We start from the raw sequence: 18,708 nt of genomic DNA on the forward strand, positions 1-18,708 counted from the left end.
ACTGTTAGGTGAATGCTTGAGCTGTCTTTTGTGCCAGCTCCTTAATGGGATACACTTGGTCACAAATAATAGAGGTTCTATAAGAGGGCAAGCAACCCTTTGTTAAAGCAACAGCTTCAACGTGGTTGGCTTTATCATGCTTTACAATTCTGTAACACACACTGGTAATATTCTGGGCTTCTTCAATTTTTATGTGTGGATTGGTATCTAGTATGGTATGAATATCTTCCTCTTATGCTCATTGTAGTTTGCCTCTGGTAGCTACAACCTCACTTAAACAGAAAATGCCATGAAAATACTGAAAGACATGCTAGCAAGGAGCATGTTCCACCTGGGGCATCCCAATGCCACTGGCAGTGTACTGGAGTAGTTAAACCTAATGTTTAGAAATTGAAGGAATCTCAGGGAATTAATGGAAGTATTTGCAGAACTTAAGATGAGGTATATCCCCACAAGATAACACACGGTGCTGGAGCTTGGGCAACTGTGATTGATTAGAAGCTTGCTCTTTGCAAGGCACAACTGAAGAACTCAGCCAAATATTGTAGGTCCTATCCAGCTTACAGCGCTGCCTCTTTCTTTTCGATAGTACTACCGTGGATGTGCGGGAATGTGCGTTTTTGGGGGGACAATTTTAGAACGGCTGCCGTCTTTCTTCCCCGTTTTTCCGGTAACGCTGTCTGTGTTAAGTGTCTAGAGAGTGTCTGCAGAGCATGAGGACAAGGGCCTGTGTTTTGGCAAGGCGGAGGGCTGGGAAGTTGCAGTAGCCACGTTCCGGAGAGGGCTCCGCACCGCCTTCGCCCGCGACTCCGTGACACCGGCTCTCCCCGCCGAGCCGCCGGGCGCGGCGTTGCCGTGGAGACGGCGCCGCAGGGGCCGGGGGCGGGAGGAGGCGGCCCGGGCGCCGCCAGCACCCCGAGCCCTCCCCGCCCCGCTCCCCCCGCCGCCGTTCCCTATTATAGAAGAGCTTCCGGCGGCGTGGACCACTCTGACATCATCCTCCGCACCCCGGTGACGTCAGCGCCGGGAGCGGGGCGTGACGTCGGTGCGTAGGGGAGCGCGGTGACGTGTTCTATTTAAAGCTCCCCGGGCGGAGGATGGAGGCAGAGCGGGCAGGTGCCGCCGCGGGCAGGAGCGCGCTGGCCGCGTGCGGCGCGGGGCTGTAGGGCAGGGCGCGGCTCCACTCGGCTCTTCTCGCCCCTTCCCTTCCCGTTCCCCGGGAAGGAGGAGCGGGACGGAAGCGGGCTCCGCGCGGCGGCTGCGCCTATCCGCCGCGAGGGGACGAGCGGGCGGTGGCGGAGGTGTGAGGCGGAGGCGGGGGATGCGAGCAGGCACAGGCAGCGGCTCGGTGGCGCCTGAGCAGCCGGGCACCGCCTGAGGCGGCCATCGCTCCCTCCCTCCGTCCCACCGGCGGGGCTGAGCCCACGGCCCCGCCGCAGAACAGCGCGGGCTCGACGGCGGCAGCCCCTCCCGCCGCCCGCTGTCAGTGACCGATCCGCCGCGCCCCAGGACGATGCCCGCCCGCTCGCTGCAGAGGAAGGCGTGACGGCGAGGAGCGGGCCCGCCGCCGCGGGAAGGAGGAGCGGTGCCCCGCATCTCCGCAGCCGGGGGTGGGCGGGCGGGCGGATCGGGGGAACGCGGCGCCCCGGTGCCCGCGGGCGACGCGCGGCCGCAGCTCGCAGTCGGTAGCGGCCTCTCGCCGGGAGTCCGATGCCAGCGCCGGTGCCACGGCTCGCTCTGCCTTCTCGGGAAAATGCAACCGTGCCCGCCACGCTGCTGGCGGCGGTGCTAGGGGGAGCGTCGGCGTGGAGCTCTGTGCGCACCGCCTGCCCCATCCCGCTCCGCCTCTGAGGCACACGGAGCCCTCCGCGGCCGCGCACGTCCCGGCGAGAAGCGTCGCAGCCGCCGCCAGTCCCTCGCGAAGAAGGCGAGCGCCTCCCCGTTCGCCTGCAGGAGGGGACTCGTCCGCCCCCGAAGCCACCGCTGCCGCCCGCCCGGGGGCCGGAGCCGCTGCCTGCGGGCGCCCGGCGGGGCCGGTGGCCATGGGAGCCCGGCCCGCGGCCCCGGGCAGCTGCGGCGAGCCCAGAGCAGCGGCCCCGCCGCCACGGGGCTGCGGAGCTGCCGGCGCGGCGAGGAGCGCCCCGGGGACGCGGCACCACTGGTGCCAGGCGCTGCCGGCCGCCATGGGGTAAGGATGTCGCGGGGGCCGCCGGGCTGGTGCCGGGGCTGGGGGTGGGAGCGGCCGCCCGCGGAGCTGTGGGCGCTGCTGGATGCGCACGGAGTCGAGGGGTCTCGCTGGCGGGGTGCGCCAGCGGCAGGAATCCTGCTGCAGTCGGTGCCGTGCTTCAGCCCGGTGAGGGGAGAGCCGTGCGATCCGTGAGGGGCGCACCGCGATCTGCAGAGGTTTGCCTCCGCCGTAGCCACATCAGAATTCTGGAAGAGCCGTCTCGGCTCCCAGTTCCTCAATGTGAGGATCTTTCCCGGGTGGTTAGGTGATGTTCCGTCCTGAAAACGGCTGCTTTAAACTCAGTGCGCTAGGGTGAAATTCCAGAACAGGGAAGGCTCGCTTTCACTCTTCTGGAGTCTTCAGAGAATATCGAACTACGTGGGAATTTCTCAATAAATTGAAGGCTCTGAGGAACTCGGCTTCACAGCAGTTTCCCTAGTACACTGGAGAATCCACTTGAGAGCTTAAGGAAATTAGAAGGAATAAAATTTATAAAATTGGTCAGATCTCATACAAATTGGTAGATAAAAATGTGACATAGATACCTATGAAAACTTTCCACAGTCATATCCTTAGGAATTTGTATAGTGATTTGAAAAAAATAATCCACACTGCCGGGATTGTCTGATAGTGGAATGGAAAATCATCCGTGTTCCAAAGCAACAGAAACCTGGTATGATCTGGCAAACTGCAAGGTAGAGGCAGTCTACAAAAGTTACAAATTATATCCTTTGTATTTTGGTCACTTAGGAATTCGGATGTGAAATTGGCATATTACTGTGGGAGTTACATATGTCTCCTCAAGCTGTTTAGGACGTTTCAGTTCTTCAATTTATTAACTTCCTTGCATATGTGGTGATAACAGCTGCATCCTTGTCTTTGTGCAATCACTGGGGGTCACAGGTCAAGATGTAGGAAGGAATGACTCTTTTCTTCTTAGGCTTGTTTTTATTTTTCTGTTGTCTTCCCTTCCATTAAAAAATTCGAACAGAATAAATGCAAACTTGCAACTGTCTACACATCTAAGAAAATGACGTTTCTGCCAAAAGTCTAAATGATATGATAATTTTTTTGGATATATACCTAAAATGGCTAATCACACACATGATTATGTAAAATTAAAATAATGAAAACCTTCTCATTGATTTAAAATCAATACTGTTTGTAGATATTTGGGTTAAGCATATCATATTACAAATCCACTGAACTGTTGAGCAAATATTTTGTCTCCAGAACTCCAGTTCTCCTAGTGTTTTAGTGTCATAGCTTCTTAATAAATGCTACAAATCCCTATCTGTAGAGAGCTGAAATAGTTTAAAAATACCGCACTTGTTGGTGCAATGACTTGAGTGGTATCTTGGCCCATTAAGGTCAAGAACACTAAATTTGCTAGCAAATATTTTAAAGACATTTTAGACAGTATGCTTTGGGGTATTGCAATATAGAATTCCTTTGCAGACCATCTTCTAACAAGGAGGACAAACTCTGAAATGCAGGGATATGTTACTGATAAGCCTGCATCTCTGTAAATCTGAGTGAGCACAACAAAGGCCAGGGCCAGCACCTACTTAGTGCAACTATGGTCAAGTATCAGACATCTGTTACTGTTCCGAGCAGAGGTCTTGATTTGGTAGCTGTTTTGAATTAATTTCTAAATGAAAGTACCCATGGATTTCAGAATATTTCTAAACCAAGATGCACTGGGCTTTTAATTCAACAGATGATACTCTATACAAAAAATTGTGCATTCTAGAAGCAAGTTGCAAAATCATTGATAATTCAATGTACATGGGTCACATGATGGTCTATTATATTCAGTATTGAATGGGTATTGGTATGCTATGTGAGTTTGTAGACTGATCTTGTAGTACCTTGCTGGTGGAGAGCTCATCTATTTCAATGGTTAGAACACAGAAAATCTGGGGGAGGGAAGTTGGCTTGCCAAATCGGCAGGGGTCTTCTTAGTCTAATTACATATAATGAAGAATTCACTGTTCTGCTGTGCAATATTCAGCACATGCAATACCATCAGGCAAGCCAGGTAATTATGAATTGGGGGTGTGGTGGAAACCAACTGGTGAGTAACTGGGCTTTGGGCCAGTGCTGCTATTAAACATTTTTTTGAGAAACTTGAAACTAGAGAAAGGTAGAGTAGTTCAGGACACTTTATTATGGCTGTGTCCTGTATGTCTGTGCATGTCTTTCATCTCACGGAAGGTAAGTGTATCAAGTCCTGTGGATTATATAGGCCAGACACACAGGATGTCCTTTCTTGTTTCTCTGTCTGCCAGTCTGTCTCATTTCTCCCAGTTCCTCATTCCTGTTGCATAAAAACAAATTCTTATCAATAGTTACTGATGAATGATATAACAATTGTGGACAATCTTTTGTTGGACCGACCACATACAATATAATATTCTTTAACAGAGAAACATGTGTTCTGTCCTAGTTGATAACATGTATTCATGTGTTCATTGCCAGTATTGCCCAATCACTCTTCTTTGAGCAGGAGTCTGATTCCATTAAAAATCCTCAAATAACAGCTCTAAAGCATACTCAGGATTTACATTGGCAGCTTAGGCTGTCGTATGCATTGGCTAGGTATGTACTGTGTTTCCAGTTGGAGCCATTGCTATATTTTTCTTGTTATTGGTACTGCTTGTACTTCGATCTGTGAGCAGGGGAAGTAGAGACAGGGATGCAGTTGTTGTTTAGGCTGGAATGAATACACTTCTTTACAGACACAATGGGAAAGCTGCACAGCTGTGAATACTGGTAGGGATGCAGAAATTGATGTCCTATTAAACAGTATATCTAGTATTAATTCTTGATTTATTGATGTGTAGTCTTTCTATAACTACTTCACATGATGGCCTTTACATGACAACTATGGACAAATATCTAAATTTGGTACTTGTTTCTTCCATAGTTCATGCTGAATTATAAGGAATTACAAGGTAAAAGCTTCTGGAAGATGTGCTCATCTCTGTCATGTCATGTTAGTCAAGGTGTCTTTATAAAGGCTTCATCTTCAGTTTTGTTGGACTATATTTAGTATGTTATCCTTATAAAGGTAGTTATGATACATGTCAGTTTGAGATGGCAGAATTAGAATACTAGGGTTCGTAAGTTGGCTGGAGAATATTGAGAAAGATTAGTATTTTAGGGTGTACTTGTTAGTGCTGCACTTGCCTAGAAATAAGTATTTTAATTTTTGGTAGTCTGCAGCTTGCACTCCTAAATCTTACTCTATTTGAAGTATGTGCAGTTAGTTGAACACATTTCTTTAAACAAGACAAACTATAGTCTTGTCCTGAAATGTTTCAGTTTGCTTTCTGTATATGGGTAACAAGACGTGAACACGGTAAAGCACTTGGGACCCAGAAGAATTATTGATCATTGAATTCGTCCAGAATCAAATTCTTTAACCTGTTTTCCTCCCACAAGACTTAATGGTAGTGTTCCCCGGACTTTGTTTTAGCAACACTTCTATCAGCTGTCCTCCACAGAAATACTTCAGATAGAGCAAAAGGCGTAGCTTCTTGGCAGTAGTTCAGTGTTACTGCAACTCCTGGCCATCTTGCTGTCTTGGGTAAAATAAGATGCTTATTGTGTGAAAGCAATGGCAGCAAAGTAGTTTATGCTGTCTTCTGTAGCAGAATGGAGAGTGTAACAAGTTCTACAGATAATAAAACTCGATTATCTGTAAAGAATTGGTAACGTATAAATACCAAAACAGATGGCATGTAAGTCAGCCTGAAATGGTTAATAAACTACTTTTCAGAGAACTTTCTTTTTCAGAGAACAATATGTGTAGATTTTACCGTGCTTAAATTATATTCTGTCGCAGTCACTTTATGACTTCAAAACAAGCATGAGAAATCTGAACCAGATCTTCTGGCCTGGTAAAATATAAATGAGTGTCCTGAGCATCATGTGGGGTTGATTGCTGATCTAGTGAAGGTACTTGTAATGAATTAAGGTTACAATTGATTTCTTTTGGTACTTCTACTCATTATCAAGATTTTATAGGCCAACCCTTTTGGAAAAATCCTACTTCTGAAAAGAAACATTTAAGTCCTTCCAATTATGCTGAGATTATTTTTATTCTCAGTATTTATTCTCATTATATTTACTCTCAAGGCAAGCATCAGGTGTGTGTGTGTTCTGTGTGTTCTTGTGATTTCTTTTTCAAAATAGTGTTTGCTCTATCATAGTTACCATTATCTTTGCAGGACTCAACTAGATGTTGAGCCAGTATCTAAGGAAATGTGCAGTCTTGGAGCCACAGAGATTGCAATGACTTATAATTCTGTAACAGGTCAGCACTTCTAATTGGGGAAGGCAATGACACTTAACTAGAGCTGAGCAAAGTATTTCTGCCTGCTAGTTAGTAGAAGTTTTAAGTTGAATTTAGATATCACTTTTATGGGAATTTTTGTTGCAAAACATTTATTTTTTTATGATTGTGTCATAAAACTGTAATTTGATTAAGGGCTTTTAGCTAATCACTCTTTAAATCATTGCCTTTCAAATCTGTGTCTATGCACTAGTGTACTTCAGAGAAGAGCATTATGATATGATATAACACTAATTTACTGGTAGCTTCTCTTGTGTAGGTGCCTTGGACAGTGTTTTAGTTGAAGCTATCGTTTTCTAAGGTATTCCATGCCATATAAACAATGCAGATACTTCAGACTAGAACTTAGTTTTTCTTCTCCTTTAGATGTCTGTAATTTGGAAGCTGTTGAGGCCTAAAATAAGTACCAAGGACCAAGGTCTTTGCTAGTCCACAGGTTAAAAGTTAAGAGGTGCTTAGCAAGGAAACCCGTGTGGTGTGTTCATACCCAGGCAGGCTGTGACTAGGTCTGGAACTGACCTTGCATGAGTATATGTATATGTGGCTGTGTTTTATCAATGTGCATCTCCTCTGAGACAGTTCTGCACTGGAGAAGACTCTCAGGCTTCCCCATGTGTGTTGTTTTAGTGTTAGTAACTGTTAACTGTGACAATGAACAAAGAAACTAAGTATTCTGTATTATTTAAAGTGAAGAAAACCCAGAGTCCACCTCTTCTGTTTTTTTCCCTTCTATTTTAAAGATACCATGAAACATGTATTTAAACACCCTATTTAAAAACCCTACTTAGGTGAAAGCTTTCTGTAAAAAAAAAATAAATTCAAAGAGCATGTTTTCTAGTTCAGGGTTTTGTGCTGTTCTTCCTGCAAGGCTTTTTCAGATATATTCAGCCTTAAAGGTAAGGTGTAATGGGTGTTGAAAGCATTGCATTATGAAAAATCTGCTTTTACATCCAGTTTTGATAGTAGACCTCTTTTCCCCATTCTGTTTCAAGTGTTTTATATTTCCCAAGGCTCAGCCATGTGAGATCCACCAAAATTAGTATTGTGTTCAGGACAGAAATATTAGAGGGGAGAAGAGGCTAGAGGGAGCTGTGGGTTTATTCTACCTGGTCTTTGCACTATGCAGTGTGGAACTCTGTTTTATCTACACAGAGTCCTGGTAGTGGCATTACTCCATTTGGTGAAGTAATGGAACTGTGTTTCAATACTACATTGATTTTCTGGAGCTGCATCACAATCATGCTTCTGGCAACAGACTGCACTGTGATACACTTCTTTGGTGGCAAGTAGTGATGAACGCCAGTCATCGTTAAAAAATTAGTCTAGGAAAATACTGTTTAAACATGCCACAGATGATGTTAGATTGCCAGATACAAGTATCTGTTGACATTTCCAGTAACTAGTCATGATTTCTGGTTTAGTTACAATTATCAAGTTAGGTTACTTAAGCAGACTGCATTGCTTGTTTTCTGTAATGGGAGGGGAGAACTTGAAATACATAGCTCCTCTCAGGTTTTTCTTCCTCCTCTACATACATGCAAATGATTCACAGGCACTGTTTTGTTGATGTTTGTGGTTGTGCTCTTTGCAAACATCCTGATTATTAAATTTTCACAGATCTTGCCACCAAATGGTGGGACTCACAGAAGGCAAGCCCTGCTTCATCCACTTGTCTACTACTGCACCAGTGTTTGTGCAGTGAGCTATGTCAGTTCTGTAATGTAGCTGACTGAAATACAGGGTTGTGCACAAGGGAGGGGCAACTACAGGTGGGATAGACCTACTTTTTACTGCAGCACTGTCTGTTTACTCTGTAGGGAATGTTTAAAAAGGTCTGAACTCAGACCTTCTCCTATTGAACTTTGCTCCTCAGTTTTGCAGATCAGGTCTGGAAAGGTTTTTTGTGACTGTCCACTAGGTTGAATCTCAGCTTATTGAGAAATGCTATTTTTTTCCCCTTTGAATAGTGTATTTTGTAGTAAAACAGAACAGTACCACAGCCAAACCCAAACAAACTCAGTAAGCCCAAATGATAATAGGTTATATTGCTGGGTATAGAATTTGAGTTTTTAAAGTGCCTTTAAATTACTTATTGTATAAATAGTATGCTGTAGTCTTGGATCCATAGTTAATCTTGAATCTCTTCTTCTAACAGGACATATGATGAGATCTTCCCTGAGTTTTGAAAACTGAATAATAACTTTAAGTGGTCGACACTTTACGGTGAAGTGTTGATGAAATAAATAATCTTTGACATGTAATCTCACAATTATTAGACGTACTTAGGCCTGTTCATTTCCATCAGACTGCTAGCCCTGGCTTGTCTGTACAAAATTCTGGAAGAATGTACTGTGTGATAGTGGAACAAACACTGTTTTCTCCAATGTGACTTACTGTGGAGTACACAGCCATGGCAAGTATCTTGGTACTTCTCATGCTAACAAAAATAAGCATATGCAATAATATGTGCTGTGTACCTCTGTTGTCAAATGGCTGTATGCAGTAAACTGGGGTTCTAAGCAGATATTCAGGTGATTCACTTTGCTTTTGCATGACTTGGGTTTTTCACTGACTGTGTGTGACTAAAATATTTAACCTGCAATTAGACAGGAACACTTCTGATGAATTTAACTTAATTTCAGCTTCTAGATACTAATTTCCAAGTGCTTTTTCAACATTTGAGTGTAAGTCCCTTTTCTACAACTAGACATGTGGAGGAACTGACTTTTACTAGGAAACAATTAGCAGTGCTTGGGAATAGGTGGTGTACTGCAATTGGAGTCCTAGGTACTTATGGTTCTTAGAATTACTGCAGAGCTCAGATAATATGTCTGGCTACCTTTGATAGTAAAACTCAAAGAATCTTTGAGAAGTTTTCATAAAAAAGACACCAGTGCTGAAGTACATGATTAAAGAATGGTCTGTTTTGGCTGGATTTTGTGAAACGAGCACTGAACACTAAATTGCCTTAGATAACCTCATATCTGAATGTAAATGCTGCCCATGTCTCTTACAATGGATCTTAATGGGCCACTCAAGATCTGAAGTAGTTGTTACTGAGACTTATGTATTTCGTGAGCTTAAATGTGACATAGAAATTAAAAAAAAAAAACAAACAAAAAAACCCAACCAAACTTCCTCTTTTGTCCACATTAATTATAGTTTTTAAAATCAGACTACAACAAAAGCTAGAGTAGTTCTATTACTGGGATGGAATGATGATGAGTATTATAGGGTCCTTTTCAATATGCCACTTTTATTGTTAGCAGAAATGGAGACTTAATATTATTCTGGGGTGAAGTTCTTAGACAAAGAAAGGCAATCTGCTTCTTCTCTAATTGTTCTTACAAAGAACAATTTCACTTGGCATTAAAATATATTTAGAGTCCTTTTCTCCTCCTTAGTAACAACAGCAAATCCAACATTCAAAGGATACTGCTGGTCTTGAGTGCTCAGAGATGGACATGGTACTCCTCAAATCACTTGCACTAAGTCAGCCTTTACAGATAGAACTCACATCCAGATCTTGCAAAGGTTACCTTCTTCTCCACCGTCATGTTTGTCTTTTTGTCTTGGTTCTTCTGCCACTGGCTAATGTTTTTGTAAAACTGAAGAATTTGCTTATTCAAGGCACCCTACATTATTTTTTCTTATATCTATACTGTTCATCTTCCTGAATAACTGTTACTCTTCATTTGCTTGTAACACTGGAAAATTTTTTGCAATTAACTATGGTATAAGTACTTCCTGCTCATGGCATTCTATTTACTATATTAACCAGTCTGTAAACACAAAATCTGTTAGTGAGTGGGAAATAGCAGTTTCTGCTACATGGACTAGTATTTGATGCTTCAGTTAAGCCTCTTTTGGACATAACTCTGGGAGCACCTAAGTGCTCCCGTTTGGGAAGACTATACCACTTCTAACATACAGCTTTAAAATGTTTTTAGATGCAGTTTTCTTTAAAATTGACTTTGCAATGCAAGCATTCTGTAAGTAGCTAATGAACCTGCTCGGTTTTGGCCACTGTTTATTTCATTGATACAGATACACTAGGGCTTGGTTTCTTACATTTAATATCTATTCTGTTATTTATGCAACGGTGGGAATGAGAGAGGCTTTTCTAGTTCTTGTTTCACACATAGGTTTTGAAGGCATGGAACCCTACCAGCTCATTCAGGTACCATATAAGTAAAATTGTTAATAAAAAAAAAAAAATCATGCTAAAATAACTAGCTCTTAACAAACACTGGTTCTTGCTTTTTGATTAGATGCTTCTTAACTGTAGTAGCATGCAGTTCAGTATTGCTGAATATTTTTATTGAACTGGTAAATATAGGCCTCTAAAATAGGTAATTGGAGCCAAAACTTCTGCTTTTTTTTTTTGTCAGTTTGTCAAAATGCTAAGCAGTGTTCTGAGACCTGATTTTTTAAAATTATTTTCATCTGAGTGAAGCCCTGACACCCACCTGCTATCTTGGGGTTAGAACTAAGGTCATCATAAGTGCCTTTCAGAATTATAAGCTAAATTTTGAAGTGCTGTTTGCAAAGTGGTTGCTAATCTAATTCCAGTACAACACATAACACTTTGTCTTTACCAGCCTCCACCAGCACAATCAAAGGAACTGCATGAGCTGTCAGTGAGAAAATGTTTCTTGACATTATTTCAATAGCAATACCTATGCTGTGGCTAGTACTGATGCTGTTTTGTGTTTCCAGAACTGTCATCTTCACAGAATCACAGAATGGGAAAAATACCACTATGGGTCATGTTGTCCAAGCTCAAGCAGGGTCATCCCCAGAGCACATTTCACAGGATTGTGTCTGGATGGTTCTTGCATATCTCTGTCTAGTGAAGGAGACTCCACACCCTCTCTTAGCAATCTGTTCCAATGCTCAATCACTGCACAGTAAAGAAGTTCTTCCTTATGTCCAGGTAGAACTTCCTAGGCAGATCAGTGTCTGCCTATTGCCTCTTGTTGAATTGCTTGGCACATCTGAAAACATGGTCCACCACTGGTCCATTGTCTTGACACCCTTTCTTTCAATACTTGTATACACTGATGAGATGCCCTCTCAGTTGTTTCTTCTTGATGTTGAACAGCCCCAGCTCCCTCAGCCTTTCATCATAAGAGAGATGCTCCAGACCCCTCATCATCTCTGTGGCCTCTGCTGAGGAGGAGCTCCATGTTTCTGTTGCTGTGAGGAGCCCAGAACTGGACACAGCACTCCAGGTGAGGCCTCACCAGTACAAGGGCCAGATGACCTTCCATAACCTGCTCTTCCATTGCATGGCAATGCTCTTCTCAATGCCCCCAGGATACCATTGCCCTTTTTGGCCACCAGGACACGCTGCTGGCTCATGGACAACTTGCTGTCCACCAGGACCACCAGGTCCTTCTCCACAGAGCTGCTCCCCAGTAGGTCAGGCCCAGGCTGGGCTGGTGCCTGTGGTTGTTCCTCCCCAGTGCAGGACCCTGCACTCGCTGAATTTCAGATTGTTCATCTATACCTGTCTCTCCATCCTATTAGGGTCCTTCTGAAGGTTTGCACAGAATTTGAAGGTGTCATTCCTCCCAGCATAGTATCATAACTGAATTTGCTGAGGGGAAATCCGACCTTTTTCATATGTCAAGGAAGTTAAACCGTTCAACACTGGTGTCCCCCAGTGTTGAACCTTGGGGACACCACTAGGGACAGGCCTCCAACTTTCCCACTGATTTTGATCCCCTGAGATCTGCTATTCAGCCAGTTCTCAATCAATCTCACTGTCCACTTATTCAGTCCACACTTCCTGAATTTTTGAATGAGGATGTTGTGAGCGAATGTGTCACAAGCCTTGCCCAAGTCAAGTAGAGAGTATTGACTGCTCTCCCCTCATGAGCTGCTTATCAGTGGAATGAACAGCCTAGTTCAGGTGTGGCTGTCCTCTGCCTGTTGATGTTCATCCCCATGGCACAGCACTTTGCCTAAGTGCTTCCCTGACTGATGCTTACTGTGCAAACCTGTCTAACTTTTCCCTTATCAGCTACTGTAGGGGCTCTGCAGAGGACTCTTTGCTCCATGCTCGGTGTGTGTTCATACTAGTATATTTAAAAATGGATTTTGTCCTTTATCATTATTTTGTATCTCACTACAGTAGAGGGTTGCCTGACAGTGTGAAGCATGTTATTAGGAGAGACAGGATTTGGAGCCATCTTTGGAATACCTTCAGTGATCCAATGAGCAAACTGCAATACCTATCAGGAATGATATTTGGGTGTCTCAGAATCTTTGGCATAAGTGTGCTGTGAACAATCAAGGAAACAGACCTGGGACTCCCAGTTACAGGTCAATATAGGTTCAACCACTGCATCCAAAATTCAATAGTGTTAACTCGGCTGTAAATTATCAGAAGGGAGAAAGTTGCTGGCATGGTAATAATATGTTGAAAGAGAATTAAAGAGTCTTTATAGTTCCTGTAGTGCTCAGTGAGTGATTCAAATTGATTTGTTATTTATGAATATAAAATTAATTTGTTTACCTTTCTAGGAGTCTAATTCAGCTCCTTGATACAAATAAAATTATCCAGTTCTCATCTTTTGATGTGGAACAGTGATTTTTTTTCTTCCTTTGAAACTCAACATGCAGCTGTAGCACTCTAGTTGGGATTGCAAATTGTTTGAAGATCAAGTGCTGGTGATGAAATGCATGTCTATTCAGCCCCTTCTTATGTCAGTTCTGATACTTCCATTGGTGCTGGTGGAGGCATGAGTTCAGCTTTGCGGTGTCTGCAGTCAGCATGTGGTAGTGCTAGTGGTTTATTTCAGGGTGTTTATTTTTGAGGGTTAAGTGCAAAAGCTCTTAAAACTGTTAACTGACGAATTCTTAATGTCAAATATATTGTTTGTGGGTTTTAAGCTAGAAATGAAAGGTGTGACAAGTGCCAGGCCCACTTAAAGAAAAAGTTTTTTCACATGGAGAAAACATATCAAAATTAATAACCTGGAGATGTGGAAGAAGATGGAGTGGATGTGGTTGATTGGGTGAGAAGTGGTGAGGAAGTGTGATTGTGTCTGTATGAAGGTCTACAGGGAAGCAAAATGGAAGTTTAGAGCTAATAAGAAGATGAATTAAAGCTGTTAAAAAGCAAAGAGAAGTTGGTAAAGACTGTGGTGCCAAATGAGGAAACCTCATTTTAGTACAGACATATCTTTGAGACAAATTCCAAATGCGGAATAATAAACAAGGAGGATATGTATTCCTTGGGTTTTCTGCTGTTAACAAATTGCCAAGACGTCTAGTCTTAATAATAACAAAATTATGACTAGTATTATTTTAGCGTTGTCTCTCAAAGTCAAAAGATGATTAGAAAAACAGCAGTTAGACTTATTTTTAAATAGTATCACTGTTTACCATATAATTGCCATTTATCTCAATGGAAACACATGATGACTTGATTCTGTGATTTTGTATTTCTTCTATTATTTTCTAGGTTCCAGAATTCTCATCAGTCTCTTGTCAAAAGCTTCAGCTTTGCCACTTTGCTCCATAACTGTAAAATACAGCCATCAGAACAGAAATTCTTGTTTAGGCAATGATGAGACTTGATGGAGCATGCAAAATCACAGTGAATGTCAAATCAGAAAATACTATATTTACATTGTTTATTGAACTCTGTTGTATTTTATGGAATATAAGATGATGTGGGATTGCCACTCTTATTATTTCAATGATTTACATAGCTTCATGTCCTAGTGCCATCCCTCTATTCTTCCTTCATACTGCACTACCTGTGCATGATGACACTTGTCAGTGCTGCTGAAGAATTTTATTACAGCCACTAAATTGATCTAACCGAACTTTAGAACAGAGAGCGTTGATTTACAGACAGTCTTAAGCTTTCATGTCAGGACAAAGTGAGGAGTTTCAGTCTGTCAATTTTCTGAATCTGCTGCTCTGGGTGGCATTTCTATCAGTGTTGTCATATGACTCTTAAATCCCACTGACCACTATGATTAACAGCAAAGACCTTGCAAGGTGCTGTTTCTGTCTATCTCTGCCTCAGCAAGAGCACCCAAGTGGTCCCATGCAATTTGGCTTAATTCTCACCTTGTTTAGTGAGCATCAACTGGTCTAATTAGTTGCTTGTGAGTGGCATAAACAGCCCTTATCACAAGATGAAAATTGTTTTGCAAAGGAAACTACTGAACTTTAGATCTTCAAGAATCCATAAATTAATTTGAGGGTGTTTGTGAAATGTGAAAAGGAAAACATGCAGGTCATGAATAGGCTTGCATTCTGGAGGTTGCAGAGATTGAAAATTATGTTCCATCTGGAGCCTTCCTCCTCATTTTCCTCATCCTTCTCCATGCCCCTGGAAAGGAAACTGCTGCTGTGCCTGCTTGTAAAGCAGTACAGGAGCTCCTGCTTCACTAGCAGTGTCTCTGGATCCCAAAGCAACTTTGTGCTCTTACTCCCTCTGCTTCTATTATCTGGAGATCTGTGTTTGTACTACTGGTCTAAGGGGTTTCTTTATTTTTTTTCTCTTTCGTTTTTTTTTCCCCTTTAAATTGTAGCTCTTGTAATGCTTCTGAAGACTATAGATATTGTTCCTGAGGACCATGTAGAAAAATATAGAAATATAAAATATATAGAAATAAAAAATATAGAAAATATCTATGCTCAAGAAAACAGGTGGTGCAGAAAGACAGGAAACTATCACTTAATTGTTGCATGACTATGTAATAAAGTACTGTGTGAAATAACAGTAGAAATTCAAGCTAAGCAGTTAAACTACTTAATATTCTCCATTAAAATATTTACATGAGTTCTCTAAGAGTAGTCTGACTGACAGAACTCCTTTGCAGGGAGATTTTAGATAAAGATTGCAAAGGAAAATTTGTCTATGTACAGAATATCAAAGAACTAGGGAAACTAACTAGAAAGCCTGGTTGTGGATTGCTTTCAGGCCTGTCTAAACTTATTTTACTAACAAGTGTGAATAATGGTATTTCTTCCTTTCCGCTTTCTTCTCTTTTCTGCTTGTGTTGCAAGTGTGGCTAAGTTGGATTGCCTTGTTGTAGAATGGAGAGAAATTAATATTTTTAGACCATTCATTGCCTGCTTGTTTCTTATTCCAGATGCAGCATAGCTTAGCCTAATGCATGTAAGGGCTGTTGTAGGAATGTTAATATCTAGACTTCTTTCAGATATACCTTATTACACTGTTATTTCAGGATTCTTTTTTCATAGACTAGAACCTGACATTAAGTTGGGGGTTTTTTGTTTATGTCTGATAAACAAATACTTTTAGTGACTAGATGTGGAAAATAGCTGTACATCTTAAAATTAATTGTCTAGTTCTAGAGAGAGAAGAACTCCTCTCTTGGCTTCCTGACAAGAATTTTCACACAGAGCAAAATTCAAGAAGAAATTACAATTTTTTAAAGTAATGATTTCTTGGTATTTTCACTATAGATAAATATCTATTCTAAAATTCAACCTAACATAGTTTAGCTGCTCTTAAGCTATTAAAAATTAATGGTTAGTTCTATCCAATTTTGTAATTAAAACAAATTTAAGGTAAACGTTTATTCAGGTAAACGTTTTACCTTTGTCCACTTACTTGCACAATTTAGAGGAATAATCGCTTAGGTACCTAGAAAAATTATGAAGATACGTATACCTATATTCTTGGAATAAATTACTAAACTGAAGTGAGAGCTTTAGGAAGATAAAGCTGAGTATTTGATAATACACTTCTTGTTATCTCATTTGAGTCCCAGAACTCTCCCTTGATTTCTCCTATGAAAATGAGCTTTTCAAGGTCGAGTGAAGGACAAAAAAAGGAAAATCTTAGAGAGATGGACTATCATTCGGCTGTGGGAATAACTTTTACAGTCAGTGATAAATTATTTCTGTGAATGTTTCCTGCAGCACTTCAGCTGGTTGCTTACCTGCTGAATTTGAGCAGCATACAATAACAGCATATGGGGGCATTGGAGAACAGGCATTTGAAACAAACCCAGAAAATCGCAGAAGTGAAAGCAAATCCAGTGTTTATTTTCCTTCTTAAAAAAAAAAAATCAGTTTAACTGCACTATACATAACAAACAGGTAGCTTTATTAATCTTTTAAATTTTTTGGTATAATGACAGTGAACATGGAACTGTGTAAACACTGTCATTATACCAAAAATGTAAAAGTTTTGTTGGGATTTTTCTTTGTTGTATAATATAAGCCTTAATTTTAAGTACTGGGCACTGATTTGTCCTCAGCTTTGCAACTCTGCCACCTTTCATGCTGTTGATGTTACTAAATTTGTGAGACTGTAATGCCTGTACTGTCCTACAGCTCAATGTAAATCTGTGCAGCGGAAAAAGCTCTTTACTCTTCTAAAGTTTACGAAGATCCTTCATGAGTCCCTTACGAATGGTAAGCTCAGATGGAAGGGGAATGAGGTTAAGTAAACTTTCTCATTTGTCTTCATCTTTGTTCAGTAGCAAGAGCTATATTTTCCAGGGTATGGTAATCCGAACTCTTGAGATGTCATGTGATGGCAATACATTTTAAACTGTCAGTGGTTGTCTTACAGTGCCTGTTTGTATGAAACTCCCCTACCTCATTTCTTTCCCTTCCTTCTCTGGAAGGTACCATGTGTGGGCTTCCTGAGCATTTGGTTGAGATTGGCACATACGGAATCATCCATTTGTTCCCCAAACAGACTATTTTATAGGATTGCATACCTGTGAATTGTAGGACTGTTAAGATTGGAAAAGACCTGTAACAATTAGCCTAGACAATTAGCCTAGAACCAGCACTGTGGTCACCACTAAAACATATTGTCAAGTGCCATATCCACTTCCAGAAATGATGACTCCACCACTTCCCTGGGCACTCTGCTCCATAACCCTTACCATAAAAATTTTTTTTCTTAATACATACTCTAAACCTCCCCTGGTGCAAACTGAGGCTATTTCCTCTTGTCCCATCACTTTTTACCTAGGAGAGGAGACTGACCCCCACCAGGCTACAACCTCCTTTGAGACAGTGGTAGCCAGTGACAAGGTCTCTCCTCAGTCTCTTTTTATCTTCAGGCTATATTCCTCTAGCTGCCTCAGCTGCTCCTCATATGACTTGTGCTCCAGTCCCTTCACCTTCTCTGTTACCTTTCTGAAGCTGCCATCCACCTTAGCGGATGTGCCAAAGTGTTACCAAAAGGAATTAAAATATTTTAAGTTACGTGCTCTCCTGACTTGCCTGCTGTGTAATATAAAACTTCTATTAATTGATGCAATTATTACAAGTGAACAGTTTTTCTGCTAATGGAAGTCCATAATTGCTGACTTAAGCAGAGTTCTGTCTGCTCATAGGCATCAAATTTAACCTGGTTTGTACAAAATTGTACTATATTCTTTGCATTTAGCTGTATAAATACATTTTTTGTATATACTTCTTAGCCCACAGTAAAATGTTTCAAGGTTGTTGTTTGGATTTTTTATTAGTTTGTTTTTCCTTTTCAAAAGTGTGGGTGTTAAAGAATGCAAATAGAGTTCAACTTTCCCCTCTGCTTGTCCATATAGCTCACAGATTTTTCACTAGTCTTTATAGAGGCACTGACATTTCAAAGATAATAGATTTCTGGTAATCACGAAATTATTTGCTGCTGACTTCCCATACCTTATGTCTCTTTAAGTACTGTGCAATATCCTACTTCAAGCTGAAGCAAATTGGTTAAAACTTCAGGTCCTTGAAAATGTAATGGACAGTAAATAATTATGTTTCTGGCTAAGGTAAATGTATTTTTTACATAACCTAACAGGTTTAGTGAAAGTGTCTAGATAATTTTTCTCCCCTCAAATCCTGAAGAATGGCAGTTATTACTTGTGATGCTATGCTAACTCCTAAGTGCTTAAAAATCTAATACTAGAAGCTGATTATTAAATGGAAACAAAACAGCTTAGAAAATGCTTGAAGGCACTGCCTGTGCAGTGTTACATAGCTACAGCACAGTCTGTAAAGCTTGTATTTTGAACTTTATAGGTAAATAGGCAGTTCTGCATATTAACTGATAACTGTATACAGAAAACAAGTTTTTTTGTAGCAACTTTCTAAACATTTGCTGTCGTCAAATAAACCG

The 18,708-nt window shown here is 41.6% G+C and overlaps 1 protein-coding gene across 1 annotated transcript in view; it reads left to right on the forward strand.

Moving 5' to 3' along the window:
- Positions 1–2,057: 2,057 nt before the first annotated feature.
- The window catches only part of HOMER1 (homer scaffold protein 1), an 87,905-nt gene continuing 71,254 nt past the window's right edge, over positions 2,058–18,708 (forward strand). The window contains exon 1 of the mRNA XM_039709765.1: positions 2,058–2,188. Within this exon, the coding sequence (XP_039565699.1) occupies positions 2,184–2,188 (5 nt within the window). The 5' untranslated portion in view covers positions 2,058–2,183. The remainder of the gene's footprint in view (positions 2,189–18,708) is intronic.

This window comes from Passer montanus, unplaced genomic scaffold (assembly GCF_014805655.1).
Source record: "Passer montanus isolate IOZ18808 unplaced genomic scaffold, ASM1480565v1 scaffold22, whole genome shotgun sequence".
NCBI lineage: Eukaryota > Metazoa > Chordata > Aves > Passeriformes > Passeridae > Passer > Passer montanus.